General features: G+C 51.8%; 8 protein-coding genes across 8 annotated transcripts; 4 read left to right on the top strand and 4 right to left on the bottom strand.

The window, feature by feature from the left end:
• Positions 1 to 670: 670 nt before the first annotated feature.
• Positions 671 to 2,467, top strand: JCM6883_006790 (uncharacterized protein; the record flags this gene model as incomplete). The annotated part of the gene is made up of 6 exons (XM_076629811.1): positions 671 to 922; positions 991 to 1,082; positions 1,150 to 1,246; positions 1,312 to 1,446; positions 1,521 to 2,078; positions 2,156 to 2,467. 6 exons carry the CDS (start codon positions 671 to 673, stop codon positions 2,465 to 2,467), a joined length of 1,446 nt encoding a protein of 481 aa, XP_076490438.1.
• A 575-nt stretch (positions 2,468 to 3,042) lies between these two features.
• On the top strand, positions 3,043 to 6,447 carry JCM6883_006789 (uncharacterized protein; the record flags this gene model as incomplete). The annotated part of the gene is made up of 3 exons (XM_076629810.1): positions 3,043 to 4,677; positions 4,742 to 5,110; positions 5,179 to 6,447. 3 exons carry the CDS (start codon positions 3,043 to 3,045, stop codon positions 6,445 to 6,447), a joined length of 3,273 nt encoding a protein of 1,090 aa, XP_076490437.1.
• A 392-nt stretch (positions 6,448 to 6,839) lies between these two features.
• Positions 6,840 to 7,565, bottom strand: RPA12 (DNA-directed RNA polymerase I core subunit RPA12; the record flags this gene model as incomplete). Its single annotated transcript, XM_076629809.1, has 4 exons — positions 6,840 to 6,895; positions 7,082 to 7,151; positions 7,240 to 7,358; positions 7,430 to 7,565. 4 exons carry the CDS (start codon positions 7,563 to 7,565, stop codon positions 6,840 to 6,842), a joined length of 381 nt encoding a protein of 126 aa, XP_076490436.1.
• A 608-nt stretch (positions 7,566 to 8,173) lies between these two features.
• JCM6883_006787 (pyridoxal kinase) lies at positions 8,174 to 9,639 on the bottom strand (the record flags this gene model as incomplete). Its single annotated transcript, XM_076629808.1, has 5 exons — positions 8,174 to 9,028; positions 9,085 to 9,152; positions 9,227 to 9,234; positions 9,417 to 9,498; positions 9,570 to 9,639. The coding sequence occupies 5 exons, from the start codon at positions 9,637 to 9,639 to the stop codon at positions 8,174 to 8,176; spliced, it is 1,083 nt and encodes a 360-aa protein (XP_076490435.1).
• Positions 9,640 to 10,038: 399 nt separating this feature from the next.
• On the bottom strand, positions 10,039 to 11,075 carry JCM6883_006786 (uncharacterized protein; the record flags this gene model as incomplete). The annotated part of the gene is made up of 4 exons (XM_076629807.1): positions 10,039 to 10,224; positions 10,344 to 10,473; positions 10,540 to 10,921; positions 11,006 to 11,075. The coding sequence occupies 4 exons, from the start codon at positions 11,073 to 11,075 to the stop codon at positions 10,039 to 10,041; spliced, it is 768 nt and encodes a 255-aa protein (XP_076490434.1).
• Positions 11,076 to 11,711: 636 nt separating this feature from the next.
• On the top strand, positions 11,712 to 14,617 carry JCM6883_006785 (START domain-containing protein; the record flags this gene model as incomplete). The annotated part of the gene is made up of 8 exons (XM_076629806.1): positions 11,712 to 11,843; positions 11,918 to 12,255; positions 12,319 to 12,375; positions 12,437 to 12,643; positions 12,707 to 13,251; positions 13,319 to 13,418; positions 13,476 to 14,379; positions 14,444 to 14,617. The coding sequence occupies 8 exons, from the start codon at positions 11,712 to 11,714 to the stop codon at positions 14,615 to 14,617; spliced, it is 2,457 nt and encodes an 818-aa protein (XP_076490433.1).
• A 173-nt stretch (positions 14,618 to 14,790) lies between these two features.
• JCM6883_006784 (uncharacterized protein) lies at positions 14,791 to 17,101 on the bottom strand (the record flags this gene model as incomplete). The annotated part of the gene is made up of 6 exons (XM_076629805.1): positions 14,791 to 15,376; positions 15,439 to 15,827; positions 15,893 to 16,694; positions 16,760 to 16,879; positions 16,941 to 17,007; positions 17,068 to 17,101. The coding sequence occupies 6 exons, from the start codon at positions 17,099 to 17,101 to the stop codon at positions 14,791 to 14,793; spliced, it is 1,998 nt and encodes a 665-aa protein (XP_076490432.1).
• Positions 17,102 to 17,670: 569 nt separating this feature from the next.
• JCM6883_006783 (uncharacterized protein) lies at positions 17,671 to 19,180 on the top strand (the record flags this gene model as incomplete). Its single annotated transcript, XM_076629804.1, has 5 exons — positions 17,671 to 17,857; positions 17,926 to 18,134; positions 18,215 to 18,315; positions 18,401 to 19,046; positions 19,115 to 19,180. The coding sequence occupies 5 exons, from the start codon at positions 17,671 to 17,673 to the stop codon at positions 19,178 to 19,180; spliced, it is 1,209 nt and encodes a 402-aa protein (XP_076490431.1).
• Between the last annotated feature and the right edge of the window lie 93 nt (positions 19,181 to 19,273).

Genomic DNA, 19,273 nt, shown 5'->3' with positions numbered 1-19,273 from the left:
AGACGAGAGAAACGTTCGTTCTTCCTTTCCTCCCCCCAGAAGCTCAAGGCTAAGCGATGGTGCGCCGATGTGAACGTAGCTGAGAATAAGAGTTCTGACTGGAGGAAAACGTTGACCCGATCATACAACGATGCACGAATATTCGCTCCCCGTGAGCGGAATGAAAAGCGTTGATCACCTTTAATTTGTTGTGTCTATTCTCGACTGTCTACTCCTTTCTCGCCTTTTCGCCGGTACCATCAAAGGATAGGATCTCAAAGCGGTTCGCTTCTATCCAAGCAGCCCGTTCCAGTAAATCCCACGACACAATCGAACGATCAAGATGAAAGATGGATTTGGGCCTGGCGGAAAGATTGAGTCAAAGTGAGCGCTTCCTGAGGTCTGTTTCATGACAATGAAGCTGATCCGATCACTCCATGTACTCCAGGGACCTGGAGAAGCGAGAAGGAGCTGTTGACGGCGGGTGAGCAAATTGATTAACGTTATAACCCCCTCTCTGGCTCACACGACCTTGCAAAGCTGATCATGGATCATGTTCGGTACTTGTGACAAGCAGAGAAAAGATACTCAATGTACCTGACGAGGTGAGTTGTCCCCATCTTCTGTCCTTTCGCGATTCCATGTTGATCGATTTACCATCTCGCTTCTCCTCCCTCTCTAGGTGCTATTGATGATAGCGGAACACTTCAATCCACCGATTCCTTTCGAACTCGGGCACTTTACGCTGCCGTCGCGCTATACTCGACTCGGCAGGCAAGAATTACGTTCGCTCGCGATGACTTGCAGAAAGTTCGCTCGACTGTTCAGGCCGTTCGTCACTCGAACGCTCACGTTTCAAGATCGAGGAAGGAGGACAAATACGGTGCACCTGTTCAATGCGGAGAAGGAGACGAAAGAATCTGTTCAGGAGGTTTATTGGGAGGTGAGTCTGCGAAACTTCGGATGTTCCTCGCCAGTTTCTCGTGCTCACTCCGACTTTTTTTCCGTCAGGTATCTCATTGCTACAATGACGCATCACCGCTGTTCTTACCGAACCTGAAGAACCTTACTTATCTTATTCTGGCTTTCTTGCCTCAACGGATGTACGTTTCTTCCCATCGTTTGCGCGACTCGAGCGGTTCAGTTGACCTCGTCGCGTGCCTAATGTAGACCCGACGACGAGTTGAACGATTACAGCGACGTCTGTACATTGCGCAAGTCGTTCACCGACGCCCTCAAGTCGCTACCGAATCTGAAAGCCCTTGAGGTGAGTGTCCCGTCTGTCTCTCTTGTGTATCTTAGACGTATCACTGACATCCATCCTGCTGTTAGATCCCTTTCTGGGAACAAGCAGAAGACAAGGAATTTTCATTCACGAAAGACATCCCAAAACTGACCGATATCGCAATTGGGGACTGGGGTGAATATGGAGCTTTCGAAGGCGGTGGAAAGATTACCGACGTCAAGGTACGGACCTAGTCCTTACGAAGACGTTTTGAGTCACTTTGAGCTCATGTTTTCTTGGAGTTCGTCTTTCCTAGTTTCTCGTCCATCCCGATCTTGACCTTGAAGAAGAGCTACTCGAAGGGTTCGTCAAGACATTAATGCCACACGCGAAGAGGTTACAATTCGCCGCGTACAGTGGTTGGGGACGAACCGATCTTCCCGAGAAACTCGCCTCGACGATCCGAAACTCTCATTGGTACGACGACATGAAGAAGCACCCTCTCGAGACTTTGACAGTCCATGGCTTCAACCCCCTCACGAGCTATAAAGAGGAATGGACGACGATCATGCCCGAGGTACTCTCGCTCCTTCAAGGGCCAAAGTTCAAAACGATCACGTTTCTCGACGTACCTTCGATGAGGAACGACGACCGTCATCCGCTGAACTGGGACAACACTTCGCCACTCCTGTATATCGAGGACGTCTCGATCATTCTCGCAGTTCAAGAACTCGAAGGAGAGCTCGCGGAGCAGGTTCCGGGAGACGGCGAACGACGGAACGCACAACCTGTCAGTTCAAGTTCACAAAGAGAGGAAGGGAATGGAGGAGACCAGGAGATAAATGAAGATGATTATGACGCTCTGAGTGAACGAGTGAGCTTGACTTGACTCCCATCTCACCGTTGTTGACTTTTACTGACTGGCGACTTCGACACCTCCAACCCGAGCAGCTTACTGCGGAAGAACTACAGTCCCTCCTTCACCTCTTCCCGAATCTCCGTCGACTCACTCTGGGAAATTTCCATCGTTGTGGAAACAAAGCGTCAACTTCGTCCTTCGACAGCGATTTTGCCGAGAACGAGTTCCAACCTGCCGCGAGGGATTTCATCTCACGATTGGGGATCGAGACGAGGTACACCAAGCTTCAACAAATCATCTTCCGAAACGCCGAAGCTGGATTAGCTGTGCGGTTCAAGAGACCTTCATCGGAGGAAGGGGCGGCGGTAGAGGATTGGAATGAAGAGTTGAGGCGGTTGTACTGATCGGTCTGAGCAATGGGCGAGTAAGGGAGTGTAGACGGAACGAAAAGTGTTTGAGAAAAATTGGTTCGCAGCTGCCTGTTTTGTCTGGTTTCGTCTCCTCGGTACTTGTGGTACGTGCTCGGTCGTCGGAACACAAAGTTTAGACCCCCTTGCTTGCGATAATTCGGTCTCGCAATCGTATAATTTCGCGCGAACTCAAGCGAAATGTAAACTTCTCTCCGAAGTCCAAAAACACGAATAATGCAATCAGTGGGCTTTCATTCTGACCAGCTTCAAGACTGTGCCAATACCGTAGAGCTAGCAATGTGGAAGTCAGGAATTGAGAACGGAAAATGCAGAAAAAATCCTGAGTGAAATGACGGCAGAGAGCTCGCGAGCAGCGGCGTTGTGCTTACTCCTTTCTCACGACTTCTCCGCATAACTTCGACCCTCCCATACAGTACAGCGGTACCGATGTCCTACTAGAGCACAACCAGCAGATCGGCGATTCCTCCTAGATCTTCTCAGCCACTTCTATCTTGCCTCACCCTCGACCATCCCCGAAGCGAGCACAGAAGACTCGTCAGTAGTAGAACATGATCAACAGCGAAACATCACCACCGATGAATCCAGTCAACCGCCCCAAATTATCACCCCAATCCTTGAACGGCGTCGAACCCTCTTCCTACTTCGTTCCGCCAACTCCAGGGGCAGGTCGAGGTAAAACAGGGATGAATCAGTGGCCGGGAGATGCACGATCAAGTACTGCCGGGGGTCAGGACGAGAACTCGGGTGGTTTCTTTGGCACGGGATCAGGGAATTCGTTCAATTTCGCCGGTTCATCATCCGAATCAAAGTCATCGCCAGCAAACGGGAAGGAAGGGGAACAGGAAGCAAAGGAAGAACATCCATGGGGTAGTGCGGCGCCGTCTTCGTTCGCACTCAGTCCGAGTTCAAACGCCTTCAATCACAAGTTCAATCGACTAGGTGGTTTCGCCGCTGCCCACGACATTCCTCCTACTCCCCTCTACCCTCCAGCTCATTCTCCCTTCATTCCTACTAGCTCGCAACCTCAGTCAAACCCATTCGATTTCCCCTCTTCTAGTTCGACTCCTCAATCTAATTCAGGATCAATTTCGTCATTCCAACTTCCCTCAACTACTTCCTCTTCTACCTCTGGCTTCAATTTTGCCCTTCCCTCTCCCGGCGCCCGAAAACTAGCGCCAAGACCCTCTATCCGTTCCTCGAACCCGCCAAACGCTTCCGCCTCGTCAAATTCTGCATCATCAAACCGATTCGCTCCCGTCCTTCCCACAACTCTCTTCTCCCTCCTACAGACCTCCCTCTCTGCAGACTCGTCGAACATCCCTCTGCTCGTCCTCGACATTCGTACTCACACCGCCTACCTCTCGGAAAGGCTCTCGACTTCGATTAACGTTTGCGTTCCTTCGACTCTCCTTCGACGACCTGGATTCGGTGTCGACCGAGTTCAAGACGGTTTACCGGAACATGAGCAAGATCAGTTCGCGGCGTGGAACTCGTGCGAGACGATCGTTGCGATTGATGCCGAGTCGACTTCTTTGAGCGAGGGACAATCAGGAGTTGCGAGTTTATTAGCCAAATTCGAGCGGGCCGGGTTCAAGGGAAAGTTACATTGGATCAAGGGAGGATGGTACGCGATCAAGACTCAGGCGAGAGGGTTCTCGGGTTCGGAACAGGCGAAACTTTTCCAATCTGGATCGGGTTCACCTAAAGTCTCTTCGTCGGCTCAACCTTCACCAGATCTCGCTTCCGGATCGAACCCTACCTCCGATAGCAATCAGTTCAATCTCAATCAGCCACCGCCAGGATCGAAGAAACATGGTCGACCAGTTCTACAAGTTCGAAACCTCCCGACTGCGGCTTTCCAGCTCGCTTCGACTTCGGCGTTCGTTCATTCCGGTATGCCTACAGCGACAAACGGTATCTCGGTTACATCTCCCTCTTCAGACGGTAGCTCGTCATCTCGACGACCGAATCTCGGCAAACGCAGGAAGAGCAGCAACGAACCGGCAACCGCGCAAGGTGAACGAGTTGGACTCACTCTCGGCAGTCAAGACGCTTTGCCGAGCCCTATAGGAGAATCTCCGGATACTCCAAAGTTGTCGGCAAGTAATGCGGGCAGGAACGTTCGAGGCGCGGCGAAGATGAGCTCGAATCCGTTCTTTGACAACATCCGACAGAACAGCGAGGTACGTCTTTCGTCACCCCTCTCTTCTCGAAATTCCAAGCTAATTGCTTCTCCTCGCGTTACAGGCTCTGTCTCTCGATCGATCACTAGCGAACCTGAACCCCGTCGAACTCCCCGAAATGCCTTCCGACCTCGTTCCGACTCTCCCACAATTCCTCCAAGATCTTCTAGCTCTAGAACCGATGCAACGAGCCGACAAGCTCGCTCGACAATTCTACGAACTCGAAGTCGCAGAACGGGAACGACTCGAAGGAACTTTCCGATGGCACGCGAAACACACCGCGGTCGAAAGCGCACCTCATACGCGAGTGGGCAGGAACGGACAGGGACTCGACGACGGTGAGGAGAGTCCGGAGACACAGCAGTGGAAAAAGTTTGGGATTAGTGCGGGAGTCGAATTGGGTGGATTGAATCGATTCAAGAATATCTTCCCAGTGAGTTTTACCCTGTCGGATCGTCGCGTTGATTGCAGAACTGACGTTCTCGTCGGGCATTCTCACAGTACGAGTATCGACGAGTCAGGCTCACCGATCACTCTCCGCATGCGACTGATTACATCAACGCTTCTCACCTCCGACTTCCTCCCTCTTCGAAACGGTTTGTCGCTTCGCAAGGTCCTCTACCCGCGACTTACTCCGACTTTTGGCAATTATGCGCTCAAGAACAAGTCGGAGTCATCATCATGCTGACGAACCTCAACGAAGGAGGTCGAGAAAAGTGTGGACGATATTGGATCACTCCTCAAGGCGGTCAAACTGATTGGGACGTTCGGGTCGTCGGAGATAAAGCTCACGAGGACGAACAGGAGCAGTGGAAACGGGAAGAGAAGACTGGCGGAAACCTATTATTCGGAGGAGGAGGTAGTTCGGGAGGGTTCTTCGCACCAGCCGACGCCGAACTTGGCGCTTCGAAGAGTCAGGAATCGAAACCGACAACTCGCGCCGATCAGACGGTCAGGAGGATGTTCACGGTTCAGAGACTCGGAGGAAGAGGATTCGATCCAGCCACGACGAACACTCGACCTCGAAAGATTCGACACATTCAATACCGCGCTTGGCCAGATTTTGATATTCCCGCAGATCCTTCCGAACTCGTCGCTCTCATCGAGGAGGTCGATCGTGCTCAAGCGGAGTACATGCAGGAAATCGGATGGAAACTCGAAGACCACGACGGAATGGAACCTCCGATTCTCGCCCATTGTTCAGCTGGAGTAGGAAGAACTGGAGTCTACATTATGGTCAGCTCGATGCTGGACATGTTGAGGCGGGCACGAAGTGAATCGGTCGCCTCTGGAGAAACGAAACCTCAAGATGATGTCGCCCCAATGGAGGTCGATACTACGCCTCCCCAATCGGGCGCCGTTTCGCCTGCTCGACCCGAATTGATCACTCGTTCAAGCGATCCCGAAACTTCCTCCCTCTCCGCTCACTTCTCTCTCTCATCTCTCGATTCCGCTCGAGCATCCCCCGTCCCTTCCCATTCTGCCGCTTCTTCTGAACGACCAACCCCTCAAACCCTTTCCGCTCGCTCTTCGACTACTTCTCTCCGCCGTCCCGAACCCGAATCGATTTCAGGCCCTCATCCAGTTCTGCCTCCTTCCGATGATCCTACTCCGGTTCTCCTTCAAGACGATCCCGTTTTCGCCGGAGTCAACGCACTACGAGAACAACGTATGAGTATGGTGGCAAACTACCGTCAGTACGTCTGCGTGATCGAATGCGTTCTCGAGGGAATCAAACGCGAGGCAGCTCGAACGAACGAAACCTCGTGAAATCGGACTCTTCCCATCTTTAACACTTGATAAGATCATCTCATATTCCTCCTGCTCATTCTGCAACTCCTTCTCTCTCTCTCTCGCTCGCTTGCTCTTATCGTTCACCTCGTTACTGTACATTTCCTCGCTTTCTGTACTTTTTTCGCTCATCTTCACTCGTACATAGCTCTCTCATTTTTCGAACAAATTGCAAAAGAATTACTCTCATTCATCCTGTAGTGTCCCCGCCTCTCGTCAACAGAGACAGACGAACAGCCCCGATTCGGAAGAGTGCGAAAAGAGAAATTTGCGATCGTGTTTTACAACAGAACAAGATGCGAAACCCAGGTCCACCTCCTCCTCTTCTAGATCTAAGACTCCCAGACGTGCAAGTCGAAACTTGTTGTTTCCTAATTGTTGAGTCGGGTTTGGAAACCACATTTGTCGCAAGAATAGAAAACGGTCGCTGCAGAAATCGTCGAGACAGGGTCAGTTTCCGCTCCATACGGCTCAAGTAAGCCCTCAGAGGAGTGATGAATGCGAGTGACTCACCTCCTTCATCTGTTCGTTGGCGGGGAGAGCAGAGAAGAGCGAGAATCAGTCAAATTTATCCTTTTCCGAACCAAAACAGTCTCAAGAGGAGCAAGCTTACCTGCCGATCGTAGTTGCATAGTCTTGACACTCATCTGTTTAGCTCCGCACTTCTCACAAACCTCATCGACCTAGAGAAAGGCAAGCGAAAGATGCTTAGTGAAGGTTCTCATCTGCTCGAGAATTCAACTACAACCGTCGGGGAATGGCTTGACTCACGTAAACCTTTTTCTTCTCTACATCTCCTCTGTTCTTGACCAGACTCGTCTTAAGCTGTCTTAGAGAAGAAGGGAAAGCAGCTGGATTCGATTTCGTCGTGATTACTTTTCCCTCATACGCTGTTACGACCACACAGGAGTGTCAAAATCTGCCGCCGTTCTACTGAAAGGTAGGAGAGCGGTGAACTGACCCGTTGCGTCCTCTACTTGACCACAAGCATCACAAGTCAAATGATCTTCGTCTCCCGGGAGATCTAGCAAGTTCCCGCACCGTGAGCAGAAGACGAGAGATCCGATTTGGTTTGGTGTTGATGCGGTAGCGGCCATGAGGGTGTGCGGAGAGAGCGAGGTTGGATGATAGATGAAACCCGAAAAAACTTTGGAGAGTGTCGGAATTTCGCAGAGATTTTTGCTTCTCGACGTCTGCCACTTGTGGATGTGCTCCATCAGTACGAGACTCTATACGGACGAGCAAAACGGAAAGTTAAGTTCCGAAAATATAACGCGAACTTCGCGACTCTACAAGGCCAAGCGAGAGCGGTCATTCCAGCTAGGACAGCAACGGCCTGACATCAATCTGACTAAGCTCCGCTCGACAAAGCGGATGGGAAAGCGAGACGGGAGAAGCAGCGCCGGGCATTCATCTCGTGTTTCTTCACCCAAAGAATCGTTTGCCTCTCATTACCGGCTGCTGCGGACGATGATGCGATAATGGAGCTTCTATTCGGTTGCAAGGCGTTGAAGATGAACAGTAGGAGTACATGCGAGAGGAAAGAAGGGGGAGAATCTGCGAAAACGCGACGTGAGTCAGCTGGCGATTGACAGCGAGTTTAGGTCAAGACGATACGGCCTACCTCTACGTGGATCGTTCCACAGAGACCCGTGATGTAGTACAACGAGGTCCTAATCTCCTCCAGCGTCCTGTCGCCCCTCTCCTACGTGAATTTAACCGCCTTATGCACAACTTCAGGATCCAACAATTCCTTCTGACTCTGCACCAACCTCAATTCGACCGTTCTCAACCTCCTCACTCGTTCCTCGGCGCTCTCCCCCTCGTGCGGTACGATCCAATCCGTTCTTCCTTTCGCGAGTTGAAGGGCGTGAGCTCGAGTTTTCGCTAGGACTCCTTGTAAGGAGGCGATCGCGAGTTCTACGGTGTGTGCGAGCGGTGAGATCGGATGAGAAGAGTAGGCGGAGGAATTGGGATCGGAAGCAGCGGCAGGGGAGGAAGGAGGGAATCGACCGAGAACGAGGGAAGAGAACGTGTCGCCGACTCCTTCGTAATGTTCTGCGAGTTCTTCGAAAGCGATCCCGAATGAAGTCGTTTCCATCGTTGTTGAATCGAGGAGCGTCGAACCAGTGCAAACTAGCATTCTCCCCGTCGAGGAAGAAGCGACGGGAGGTAAATTGGTGAATCCTAATTTGACCAGTTCGTGCACGGGGAGAGAGACGGCGGAAATGATGATATTTGGGATCTTGTATCGTTCGTGGAACGTCCGAAGGGCGAGTTTGAGGGACCGAGCATCGAGAATCTTGATATCGGTCAAAAGTTCCGCTTCGAAGTAATTTGGTGTTGCGCAAGTCGCTTTCGGGAGGAGGGATTTGTAGAGAGGGATCACTGATTCGGATACGTAGATTCTCCCGTCGTCACCCATGACTGGATCAAGGACGTAAACGAGTCGAGGGTTGACAGCTTTTAGTCGGTCGACTGTTCGAGCGACCACTTTCAGGGCGTCTGCACCGGGTACGTATCCGGTCAAGAGATGTGATTGCCGCAGGAGACCATTTGCCTGCGAAAAGGTAGATGAGAAACTGGAAAGCCGAACGAGGAAGTGAATCTACTCACATCGAGCGCAGAAAAGATGTCTTCGAGATGTGGTGCGTCAAACTTGGATCCTCCCCACCTTCCATAGCCTGTAACGAGCAGAGTCAGAACGAAGATCAGCTCATGGTGGTCTCGCGCGGATCAAAAAAGTAAGAGAATTCACGCGGACCTCTGTTTTCCGGGCAAACGAGCGATTCCGGGCACGGCGGGCAGAATGGTTGTCGAGATCGCGAGTACAAGCGATATACCGAAGTGTTTGACCAGGATTGAGGTGTGAAATGGATGGATGAACAGGGAAGAAACAGTCAGCTCTCCCGCGCGAATGAGACCTCGTACCGGAAGCTGAGACTCACGTATGATTCGAGAACGCTACAGTCATCGCCGCATCTACCTCCCACCCCAATAGCTGCAGAGGAAATGTCGCTGCCTTGTTTCCTGTTATCCGAATTCTCCATGAATCATTCCGAAACTTTCTGAAGAGCAAGGAGAGAAACGTGATGGCTTACCAACATAGCCGGCTACGACATGAGACTGGATCGAAAGCACTCGTCGCTCCTGAGTGAGGTTGTGAGCCATGAGAAGACTTGATCAATTGAAGCCAGAAACTGATAGGATTCGTGTCTGGAAAGAGCGTGCGCAGAATAAGGAGCGGCTCTATCTGTTTATCGATAGACTGATGATTAGCCGGTTGGCGAGTCGAGTTTGATGGACGATGTTGATGAACGCAACCGAAGACATTTCTCTCGAAGCTCTGAAGTTTCGTTTTTCGAGCGAATGTATGCGAGACTCGTTGACTCGAATCCTTGCATTGAAGTCTGCAAAAGTAACGAAGGACTCTCGGCAGAGCGCGTTACGGGCGCCAGCGACGGTCAGAAGACGAAGGAAGCTCAACTTGCAGATTGTATATTTCTCTACTTCTCGCGACACTCATGAATGATGAACCTAAACCCCTCAACGTTGGACATGAGCTGATACTCAATCCCATTTCGGCTCGGGGTACTCGGCACCCTCTACCTTGTAGATCAACACGAAGTTCCCCTTTGGCATTGGAACTCTTTCGACGAACTCCCATCCTTCGTTCCGAGCTATCCTTGCGAGAGCTTCGATACTGCGTAAACCGAGAGGATACGAGGAGGGACGTGAGGAGATCTCTCTATCGAACTGTCGAGAACGAAGGCGAATTAGCGTCAGCGATACCGTCTCACTCAAGACCCGCGAGAGGAAGACCACAGCTCGAAGGCTGTTGTTCTTCCGGCTGTATGTAGATGGAGATGACTCACTGCTTCATCAGCTTCGCCATAGAATCCAGCGTCATGCTTGAACGGACCATAGAATGCAACGAGACCATGCGAGGGCGAAACGAGTTTGTGTTGCAGGAGATTACGGAAGATCGATTGCGGACCTTCAGGGCTACAGCGAGAGGGGCGTCGAGTAAGCACCGTCTTCTTTGCATGTATCGGAGAGAGGTGTACGGACAAGGGGAGCATGTGAAGGCAATTATGGGTCACGACCAAATCGTATTTCTTTCCTTCGTTCTCTCCTGACGAAGATGTATTGACGCTTCTTATGCGTTGCCAGTCGTCTTCTTTCATGACATCGAGTTCCAACGCTTTTCTGACCCCTCCCGCCTCTGAGCTTGCCTCGTCTCGTCGGACTTCTCGACAAGTTTCGTCGATTCTCTGAATATTGAAAGCATCGCATTCCGTTGGTTGGAAAGTCACGTTCGGGAACGCTTGAGAGTACACGAGCGAGTGTAGGCCGTTCCCAGACGCGAGTTCGAGGACTTGGAGGGTCGTTGGGAGGTCGAAAAGGCAAGAGAAGACGGGGAGGAGGTTCTCTCTAATCCGGTCCGTCAGACCTGAGGAGATCGAGAGAGGGAGACAGTCAGCCTCCGAGTCTTGCACTGTTGTCTCCAAGATGAGCGAGCTCGAGGAAGGCTTACCAGTATAGTACGCCGGGGGAGCCAGAGTCGATGGGTACTTCGGACCCTCTGCAGGATGCTCTTCAGACATAACAGTCGACAGCGTAGGGTAAGATGATCAGGCGGCGACTGCTGGAGGAGGAGGAGGAGTTTGCCGAGATCAAGGAAAGGGGAAAGAAGGGAAATCTGACGAGGACGTCTCTGGGTGGACAGGTTCGGAAGCACTGGAGTAGGAAGTGGAGCTCAACGAGGAGATCTAGGTCGGCAAGAAGCGAAGCTAAGTTCGGCGAGTCAGGTCGCCGCGAATGAAACTTTGAATTTTCAATTCGAGAGGGCATCATCTCTCTTTCTCCTTCTCTCTATTGCCCTTTGCTCGTTAACCTGTACCGCGCTACCAGCACTCACCGCCCCGAGATCCTCAAGCCACCCTCATCAACTCTCGCTCTCTTCCACCGGATTCAAGCTCCCCCACTCGGCTGTTTCCCTCTCTTCCTCAGCTCCCGCGAGCCTTCAAGTGCTTCTCTACGACTTTCCGAAGCTCGCAATACCACCTCTCCGTCGACCCCCGCTGCCCGCTTAGCGAATCCAGCCGTTTCAGTCAGCTTTTCCAGGTGAGTCTCCTCTTTGTCTCCCTTTCTGTCTCCCGGCAACTCGCAATTCTGACTCGTCATGTCACAATGCAGTCTAAACACTCTTATCGACTTTCCTCAGCAAGAACCGTCTCAGAATGGCCTCGAAATTACGTCGAGCTTCTCGAGCTCTTTCGATTAAATCCTCGAAATCCGGTAAATCCGAGTACGACTACGACTCCCAGTTCGGCAACGACGATTATGACGACGATGGATCCGTTGCATCTCCTGTGAGTGCGATCGGAACGACTTTGCGAACGTGAAGCTCGGTTACTAACTCCATTTCCGGTGTCTTCGCTTACAGGCGAACGACTCCGACGACTTTGGAGACCTCGACCGTCGTCCCTCTGCCGTCAGTGACTCCTCAGCGTTCAGCGTCGAATCGTACCTCGCCTCCGCTTCTCGCGCCATGTCGAAACTCCAAGACCTCCATTCCGAATCCGACAGTAACTGGAAGAAGGCGCTCACGCACAAGAAGAGCGGAACTCAAGTCTACGTCTCGAAAGAGAAGAGCTACGTGAGCGCTGGGAAGGGGAACAAGGCGTTCAACGCGCCGGTCTTCAAGAGTGTGCTCGATATCGACGGATTTGCACCCGCTGCCGTCTTTGGTGTTGTAGGAACCAGGAAACTCTGGGATGAATGGTGAGCGACTCTCAGAGAGGCTACAGCTCATGACCTGTGACTGATTCACTTTCACTGGAATAGGTACAAAGAGGGATCGCTCGTCGAGAATCTCTCCGAAGATTCGTCTCTTACCTACATGTGAGCAATTCCTATTCGTTGCCGCACGAGCTTCGCTCATCTCCCGTTTACTATGATCTAGGTCTATGAAAGGTATCGCCGGATCGTCGACTCGCGACCTTTCACTGGTTGAAAAGGTTTCCGGCTCGCCTACCGGAGTAATCTGTTTCGCGACGACTTCTGTCGTTACGCCGAAAGTCCCTCGAGTCGCCGGACGAGTTCGTGCTAGTATCGCCCTCAACGGATGGGTGCTCGAACCCACTTCTGGAGGAACGAGGATTTCCTACTAGTGAGCTTCGTTCTGTCTCCTCACGTCTAGCTCGGATTTAGCTGATTCTGGTTTCCACGATAGCCTTCACGTCAACGTCAAGACTTTCATGCCTTCGTTCGCAGCGACGAAATACCTCGCCCGTCGTCCGACCTGTATCTCTCGTATCGCGGCCTACCTTCAATCTCACGGCGCTCCTCCTATGATGCCCGTTGATCCCGAACCTACTCCCTCCGTCCTAGTCCCTTCCGCTACCTCGTCCGGAAGCTCCCGTCGTCGTCGAGACTCGGTGTCTTCGAAGCGTTCGACTCGAAGCAACGTCTCAACCGCCGCGACAACCGTTTCGAGCGGATCTGGAGCGGTCGGACTTCCTTCCCACGTCGAACTCGATCGAGATGCCGCTTCCTTTGGTGAGATTCAAACAGCGATCAAGTTGGTTCGAGCGACTCTCGATTCCGCGGGAGGACAAGGTTGGACCGTCGCGAATGATCCGACGGGGAACAAGATCGTCATGAAGATGAGAGGCGAAGGTGAATTGCCAATTGTCAAGGGAGAGGTCGATATTGGAGGTGGGGTTACGACTGAGCAAGTACTGGGAACGATTCTCAACTCGAGCGCGAGAATTCTCTGTGAGTTGGAAAAACGGTTCTCGACCGCCTGTATGAACGAAAGACTAATTTCGCGTTGTCGTTGCAGGGGATCCTCGACTAGAAGGAATCGATCGCGTCGAGCTACACAACGGTTTCGATCAAGGTCTCTTCGTCGAAGCTCAAAAAGGGATCTTCCCGTCTCTCAAGTGAGTTCTTCTGCCGTCAAATCGACCCGTCCTCCTTACTGAGCTCTCTCCGTATAGGGCCTTCCACTACACCCTCGCTCAAGGTGTCGACCGTGACGATCCCGCCGACTCGAACGGTCCAATTCTCCTCGTTTCTCGCTCTACTCGCAACTCTGAACGAGGTCCCAAGAACTCAACTTCCGCCAAAACTGAATTCACCGGGTTCCTTCTCACTCCTTCGTCTCGTGGAGTTCGAGTCACTCATATCTCGCAGCGAGATATTGGTGGACAAACTCTTGGATTCGCGACCCAGAAAATTCTTGCGACCGAGCTCGCCCTCGCTCCTCTTCAAGTCTCGAGGTTCATCGACGCAAACGGATTCGCGCCACACTTCTTGAGATGGGGTAATGGACCTGCGGAACTCGTAAAGGATTTGGCTCCTGGAGATGATATTACGAAAGGAAAAGTCACGTTCACTATCGGAGGAGAAGGGAAAGGAACGATGAAAGACGGGAAACAGAAATGCTGGTTGAGCTGGAGTGGGAGAATGTACCCTCGCGGTATCGACCTCGTCCTCGAACCGTCCGACGTTGGAGAACTCGCGAAAGTCGAAACGGTCGACGGAACGATGGTCGAAATCTGCTGGACCGAGAAGATCAAGAGCGTTGGGGAACGAGGAGCTCGATTGGTCCTCACTCAAGCGGACGGTGACGGATCGGAAGACGTTTACGTTGGAGGCGAATTCGTCGACAAAACGGTTAAAGGCGAAATTGGAGCCGTTGCGAGAAGAAAGCCTGTCCAACGCAACGTATCAAGCGACGATGCTCGCCCAAACGGTTCCCCCGATCGGGGACTCGAGACTGCAGCGGCGGGAGCTGCAGGAGGAGCGGCTGCTGGAGCTGCAGCGGGAATTGCCTCTGTCAAGGGATCTTCGAATAATGGATCTCCCTCGCCAATCTCGAATGACAACAAATCAAGAGAGGTGAGGTCATTCGTCGAGCCATTTACGTCCTACTCGTGCTGATGGGTTTGTTTCGCTTGAATAGGTATCAAACGACAACTCCTCTTCGGTCGCTCAAATGTCGAAAACTTCTTCTCCCGGCTCAATCCCTTCAAACGCTTGTTTGATCATCACTCAAGACCTCTACTTCACTCAACAACAAGTTCTCGTCATGGTCGCACTCGTGTTCGGTGCTTACATCTGGGGAAAGATGGCGTAAAACCACATTTCAAAGTCGTATTCTCTTATCAGTGCTCACATGAGTTGTTATCTCATTCTGTGTATGTAATCCGTGTCTCACTGTAGCTCTAGGCGATGGAAAAGTTATGTCATGACAATAAGAAAGACTCTCAATCAAAGTGATATCTGTTATCTTCGAAACCCGAGATGAGGTTACCCTCTCCCGAAAAACCCGAATCCCCATCCTCGTTTACTCGGGGTCGATTGCTGTTGATCCTTCTCCTTTGCTTTCTCCTCGACCTCCATCTTCTCCTCCTTGGTCTCTTCTTCCTCCTCCTCTTTCCTCAATCCAGCTTTCTTCGCAATTGCGTCCATATCGAACGCGACGACATAGTTGTACGCAACATCGTAGAAAGCAGGTTGTTTCGTTGCCTTCTCTTTGCCCTTGTTCTCCGAGAGCGAGAGATCTTCAACCGGTAACTCATCGACCTCGTCTCCTCCCGATTCGACTTTGCCCCCAGTCGCTTCGAACCAATCTTTCCCGAATTGTTCGTAATCCCTCTCGAGTTTTCGATCAATCTCATCGTATGATGCTTGATCGAGCGGTAACAAGTCGTAAATGAAATCGTGTTCTTCCTCTTCGTCTTCGTGCTCGTGTGAAGGGGAGAAGTCGAGGTCGGGCGAGAGGGAAAGAGCTGTGGTTCGGGATTGACGAGAGTAGAGTTTCGCGCGAGAGTTGAGAGAAAGAGCGGAGGGGAATTGGGAGGCGAGAGCGTAAGCTCGGGACACGTAAATCGCCCTGAAAGCCGATCAAACGTCAGTCAGACTTGTTCGTTCTGTGTTTGGCGAGATGAGGCTCACCTTTGGGCTCGTACGAATTCGATTCGAGCTTCGACTTTCGTCGCCAACTCGTCATCTTGCGCGACGATTTCCATCTCCTGCATCGTTTCCAAACTCAACAAAACCGTATCATAGACCTTTACGATTCCAGGATACGCCTTCGTTCTCAACCTCTTGATCTTGTCTTTCGCAACTTGAGGGTTCCTCGTTTCCGTTCGAGCGACGTAAGCAGATTCAGTTTCGAGGACTTTTGATTCTCGAGCGGAGAGTTTTCGGATCGCAGAGGAGATGACGAGGAGGTCGCGCTTCGTACGGACCGAGAGGAGGTTGTATTGGATGTAGGAATGGAAGAGGAGGAGAGGGCGGGAAGAGGCTTCGAATCGAGCTGATTGACCTTTTGAGAGAGCGATCTATTGAAAATCAAAACAATCAGGTCTCGGGAAGGCGAGAGATAGAAGTCTGCAGCGAGACTCGCCTTGTTGTCATCAACGAGTTGACTCGCAACTTGCTCCGCTTCGGCGAGGACCAAGAGAGCTTTATCGTAAGTTCCCATTCTCCTCGCTCCCAAAACTTCCTTCTTTCCTTCCGCCTTCTTCTTTCCAGCGGAACCTTCCCCAACTTTCGACTCGTCTTTCTCGAGGGTTTGCAGAGCTCGTTGAACCTTGACTGCGACATCGACGAGTTCGACGTTTCTCACGGGGACGATTTCGCCCCTCCATTTCACTTCGACCTGTTCCCTCTTCTCCTTCCCTCCTTCCTCTTCTAACCTCATCTTGATCTCCTCCCATCCTTTGACAGTCACCGCGAGTTTCGATTCGGCGACTTCTTTCGCGATAACGTTGACTCCTTTCGACGTATCTTTGCCCGATTTGTACGCGCAAAACCTCAACATTGGTTCCAATTCATCCATCGATTCGTTGTAAAGCGCCTCCTCCGTCGCCGAGTTCGCATGCTCTGCGAGTTCTCGAAGGATCTCGTATGCGATACTGAGCGTTTCGAGACCTTGACTGTGCTTCCCTCTTTCGAAAGCGAGGGATCCCGACAGGCTGTAGTAGTACGCTTGAATTTGACCGAGTTGGGAAGCAGAGAGTCGGGACGAGAGAATGGGATCTTGGGAGAGTTCGACGAGGTGAGAAGCGTGAGCTGAGGCTTTGTTAAGACGTTTCGCGAGGTGGTGTTTCGTTGAAGGGGGGGAGGAAGGGTCATCGAGTTGAGATTTGAGCAGTTGGGATTGAGCCCAGCATCGTTCACTATCGAACAGGAGGATTTGAAGGTGTCTGTTTCGGATTCGAGGAAAGTCAGCCGTCGAAATGGTCACGAAGCGGATAACCCCCAAGCTCACTTGTCCGAAGTTACTTTCTCTGCAGTCAAGTCCTTCCTTTGATACTTCTTGCTACGCCCAGCGGTCTGTGAGAAGCCAGTAGACTTGCGGAGTTGATGAACTTTGGCAGTGCAATGAGATCTGTCTCCGAACACTCGAAGTCAGCTCTGTCCACCCGTGAGGGTAGCTTGGATGTACTGACTTGTATCTAGCGTAGTCTTGATGCCTCAGACCGTATGTCGAGCGAGCATTCGAGACGATTTTGAGGACTGATCAATGTTCCGTCAGTTCTAGCGCGTTCCGGAGGCATAGCGGGGTCGTCGGCTTACGTGGGAAGTCGATATGGTTGCTCTGAGCACTCATAGTTGAAGAAGCGGCAGAATCGAGATGTGGGGAGGACACACGGGAGAACTTTCGACTTTCGTCCCTTCTTCTACTCTCTACTACTCCGATACCTGCGACTTGCCCAGGTGGAGATGTCTACGCTCGGTCGGTTCGCCTAGACGAGCGCAAGCTGGTCGCGGCCTCACTTCGTCTCGCTTCGGACTTGTTTTCTGGAAAACTCCGATTCGCTCTGACTTCGCACAGCAGGTTCGTTTGAGTCACAAGTGAGTTGAACAAGGGACACTCGTAGGTCCAAGGTACGGTCGAAAGCTTTGGTCAAGCACAGCCTTTCCCGAGTTTTGTTTGTTTGTTCACTCGTTCGTGCGTGGGCCGTTCGCAGATGTTCAGGAGACAAAGATGTTCAGCGGACGTTCCAGGGTTCGTAGCTCGCTAACAGCGACATCGTGGGGGTGCGGGGAGGTCCCGTGGAGAGTCACGAGTCACTGTAAGCACAGCCGGTCGGAGCTCATTCCCTTTCTCCTCCTCTCTTCCAATTCCTTCACACCTACTCGACCTTTCCTCCCGGGCAAAGAGAAGAGCTCTCCGACATGACGACTACTCGACCATTTAACGATTGGCCATGGAACGAAGATCGAAGTGCTCGTCGTCTCGAACTCGTCGACAAAAAAGGAGCTCAAACTCATACGACCGCGGCTGCGTTGCTCAACTCGGCGTTTGCACAAGGTCAGTATCAACGGAAGAAGGGCTCGTCAGAGAAGGGAGTCATCTTCCGAGGTAAGAGCTACCTTTTCATGTTCTCTTGACCCGAGTTGTGCGTTGTTCTCATCATCTCGTCCTCGAAGGTCGCACCGCCATCGCTCTCTACTACCTCTCGGTCGACCTGGCCGGCCACGGCCCTTCCGTCACGAAGCCTCGAGCAGTTTTTCACGACGACCACCTCGACGGCTTGATTCCTCTTCCAGATGCTGACGCTTATCAAGAGGCTTTGCACGAAGAGTATCCGCAGCTGTTCGCTTCTGGGTTACTGCAAGAGATGATGTTGGTGCCCGGTGTGAGTCCCTTCCGCTCATCGTCATGAGCTCGACCACCGACTTTGCGAAATTGGACTTCGCGATTCGCGTGTCTCGACAGGCTGGAACTATCGATGTCTACACGCAAGCCAAGTCGACTCAGAAGCCTCATCCGACTCTCGTCTCTCAAGAACTCGGCGTCACGAAGCAAGTCGGCAAAATGTGAGGTTTCTCTCCTTTTTCTTGCCCGTACAACGCTGCTCAGCACAATTCGGATTCATTGCTGACAATGCATCACAACAAATAGCTCAATCTCGATTCAATACCGTTCTCGCTCATTCCCGTACCTTTCGCCGACGACTTCACAAACGACTCTTCTTTCCTTCCCGCCTCTTTCAACCCAGAAACACCTCCTCTCTCACTCGTCGCATTCTCCGGTATCGAAAGACGATGAGATCCACCTCCTCGTCCCCTGCTACCCACTCCTCTTCATCGAGACCGCTCACTCCGTCGCCAAATTTCTCAAAGAACTATCCCACTCACTCCCAACCAAATCATTCTCCAATCCATTCTCATTGGATGAATTCGTCCTTCGTTGTCGAAACACTCGAAGGAACCCCGAATACGCTGCTCAACTCCAACAATTCGAACGATTCTTCAATCTCTCGTTCGTCATGGAACTTCGTCACTTCACCCACCTCTCCACGCAAGACTCCGACCTCGAATTGTACGGACGTCGTCATATGACGCCCTCGATCAGACAACTCGTCGAAGAGTCTCTCGAGGCGTTCCAGTTGTTGGATGAGAAGTTTGCGATTGTCGTTTCGAGGGAAGAAGCGAGGTGGCCTAGATGGATCAAGACGACGGTAGAGAGCGACCATCATAACGTCAACATTGGGGACGCGGCGAAGAAGAGGTGGGAGGAATGGGGAGAAGTAAAGAGGTTGTTGAAGGTGAATACTACTTTTCTTTTCGAATTGCAGATGCGCCCGAGAGGCTGATAAGCTCGGATGAACGCTAGATCCTGGTCCAGTCGAAGTCGTTGGAAGCTCATGTACCTGTTTCTCGTCAGAATTTGACTGTTTGAGCGTGTGAGAAAGTCGTCGATGTTAGATTTTCCTTTTTTGTTTCATGCGGCGATACTTTTGAGTTCTTTGTGATTCGGCCCGGCGCCATTCCT

This window comes from Sporobolomyces salmoneus (genome assembly GCF_050403485.1).
Source record: "Sporobolomyces salmoneus JCM6883 DNA, S_salmoneus_JCM6883_v1_ctg6, whole genome shotgun sequence".
Taxonomy (NCBI): domain Eukaryota; kingdom Fungi; phylum Basidiomycota; class Microbotryomycetes; order Sporidiobolales; family Sporidiobolaceae; genus Sporobolomyces; species Sporobolomyces salmoneus.
This window is presented reverse-complemented; position numbering and strand designations above follow the sequence as displayed.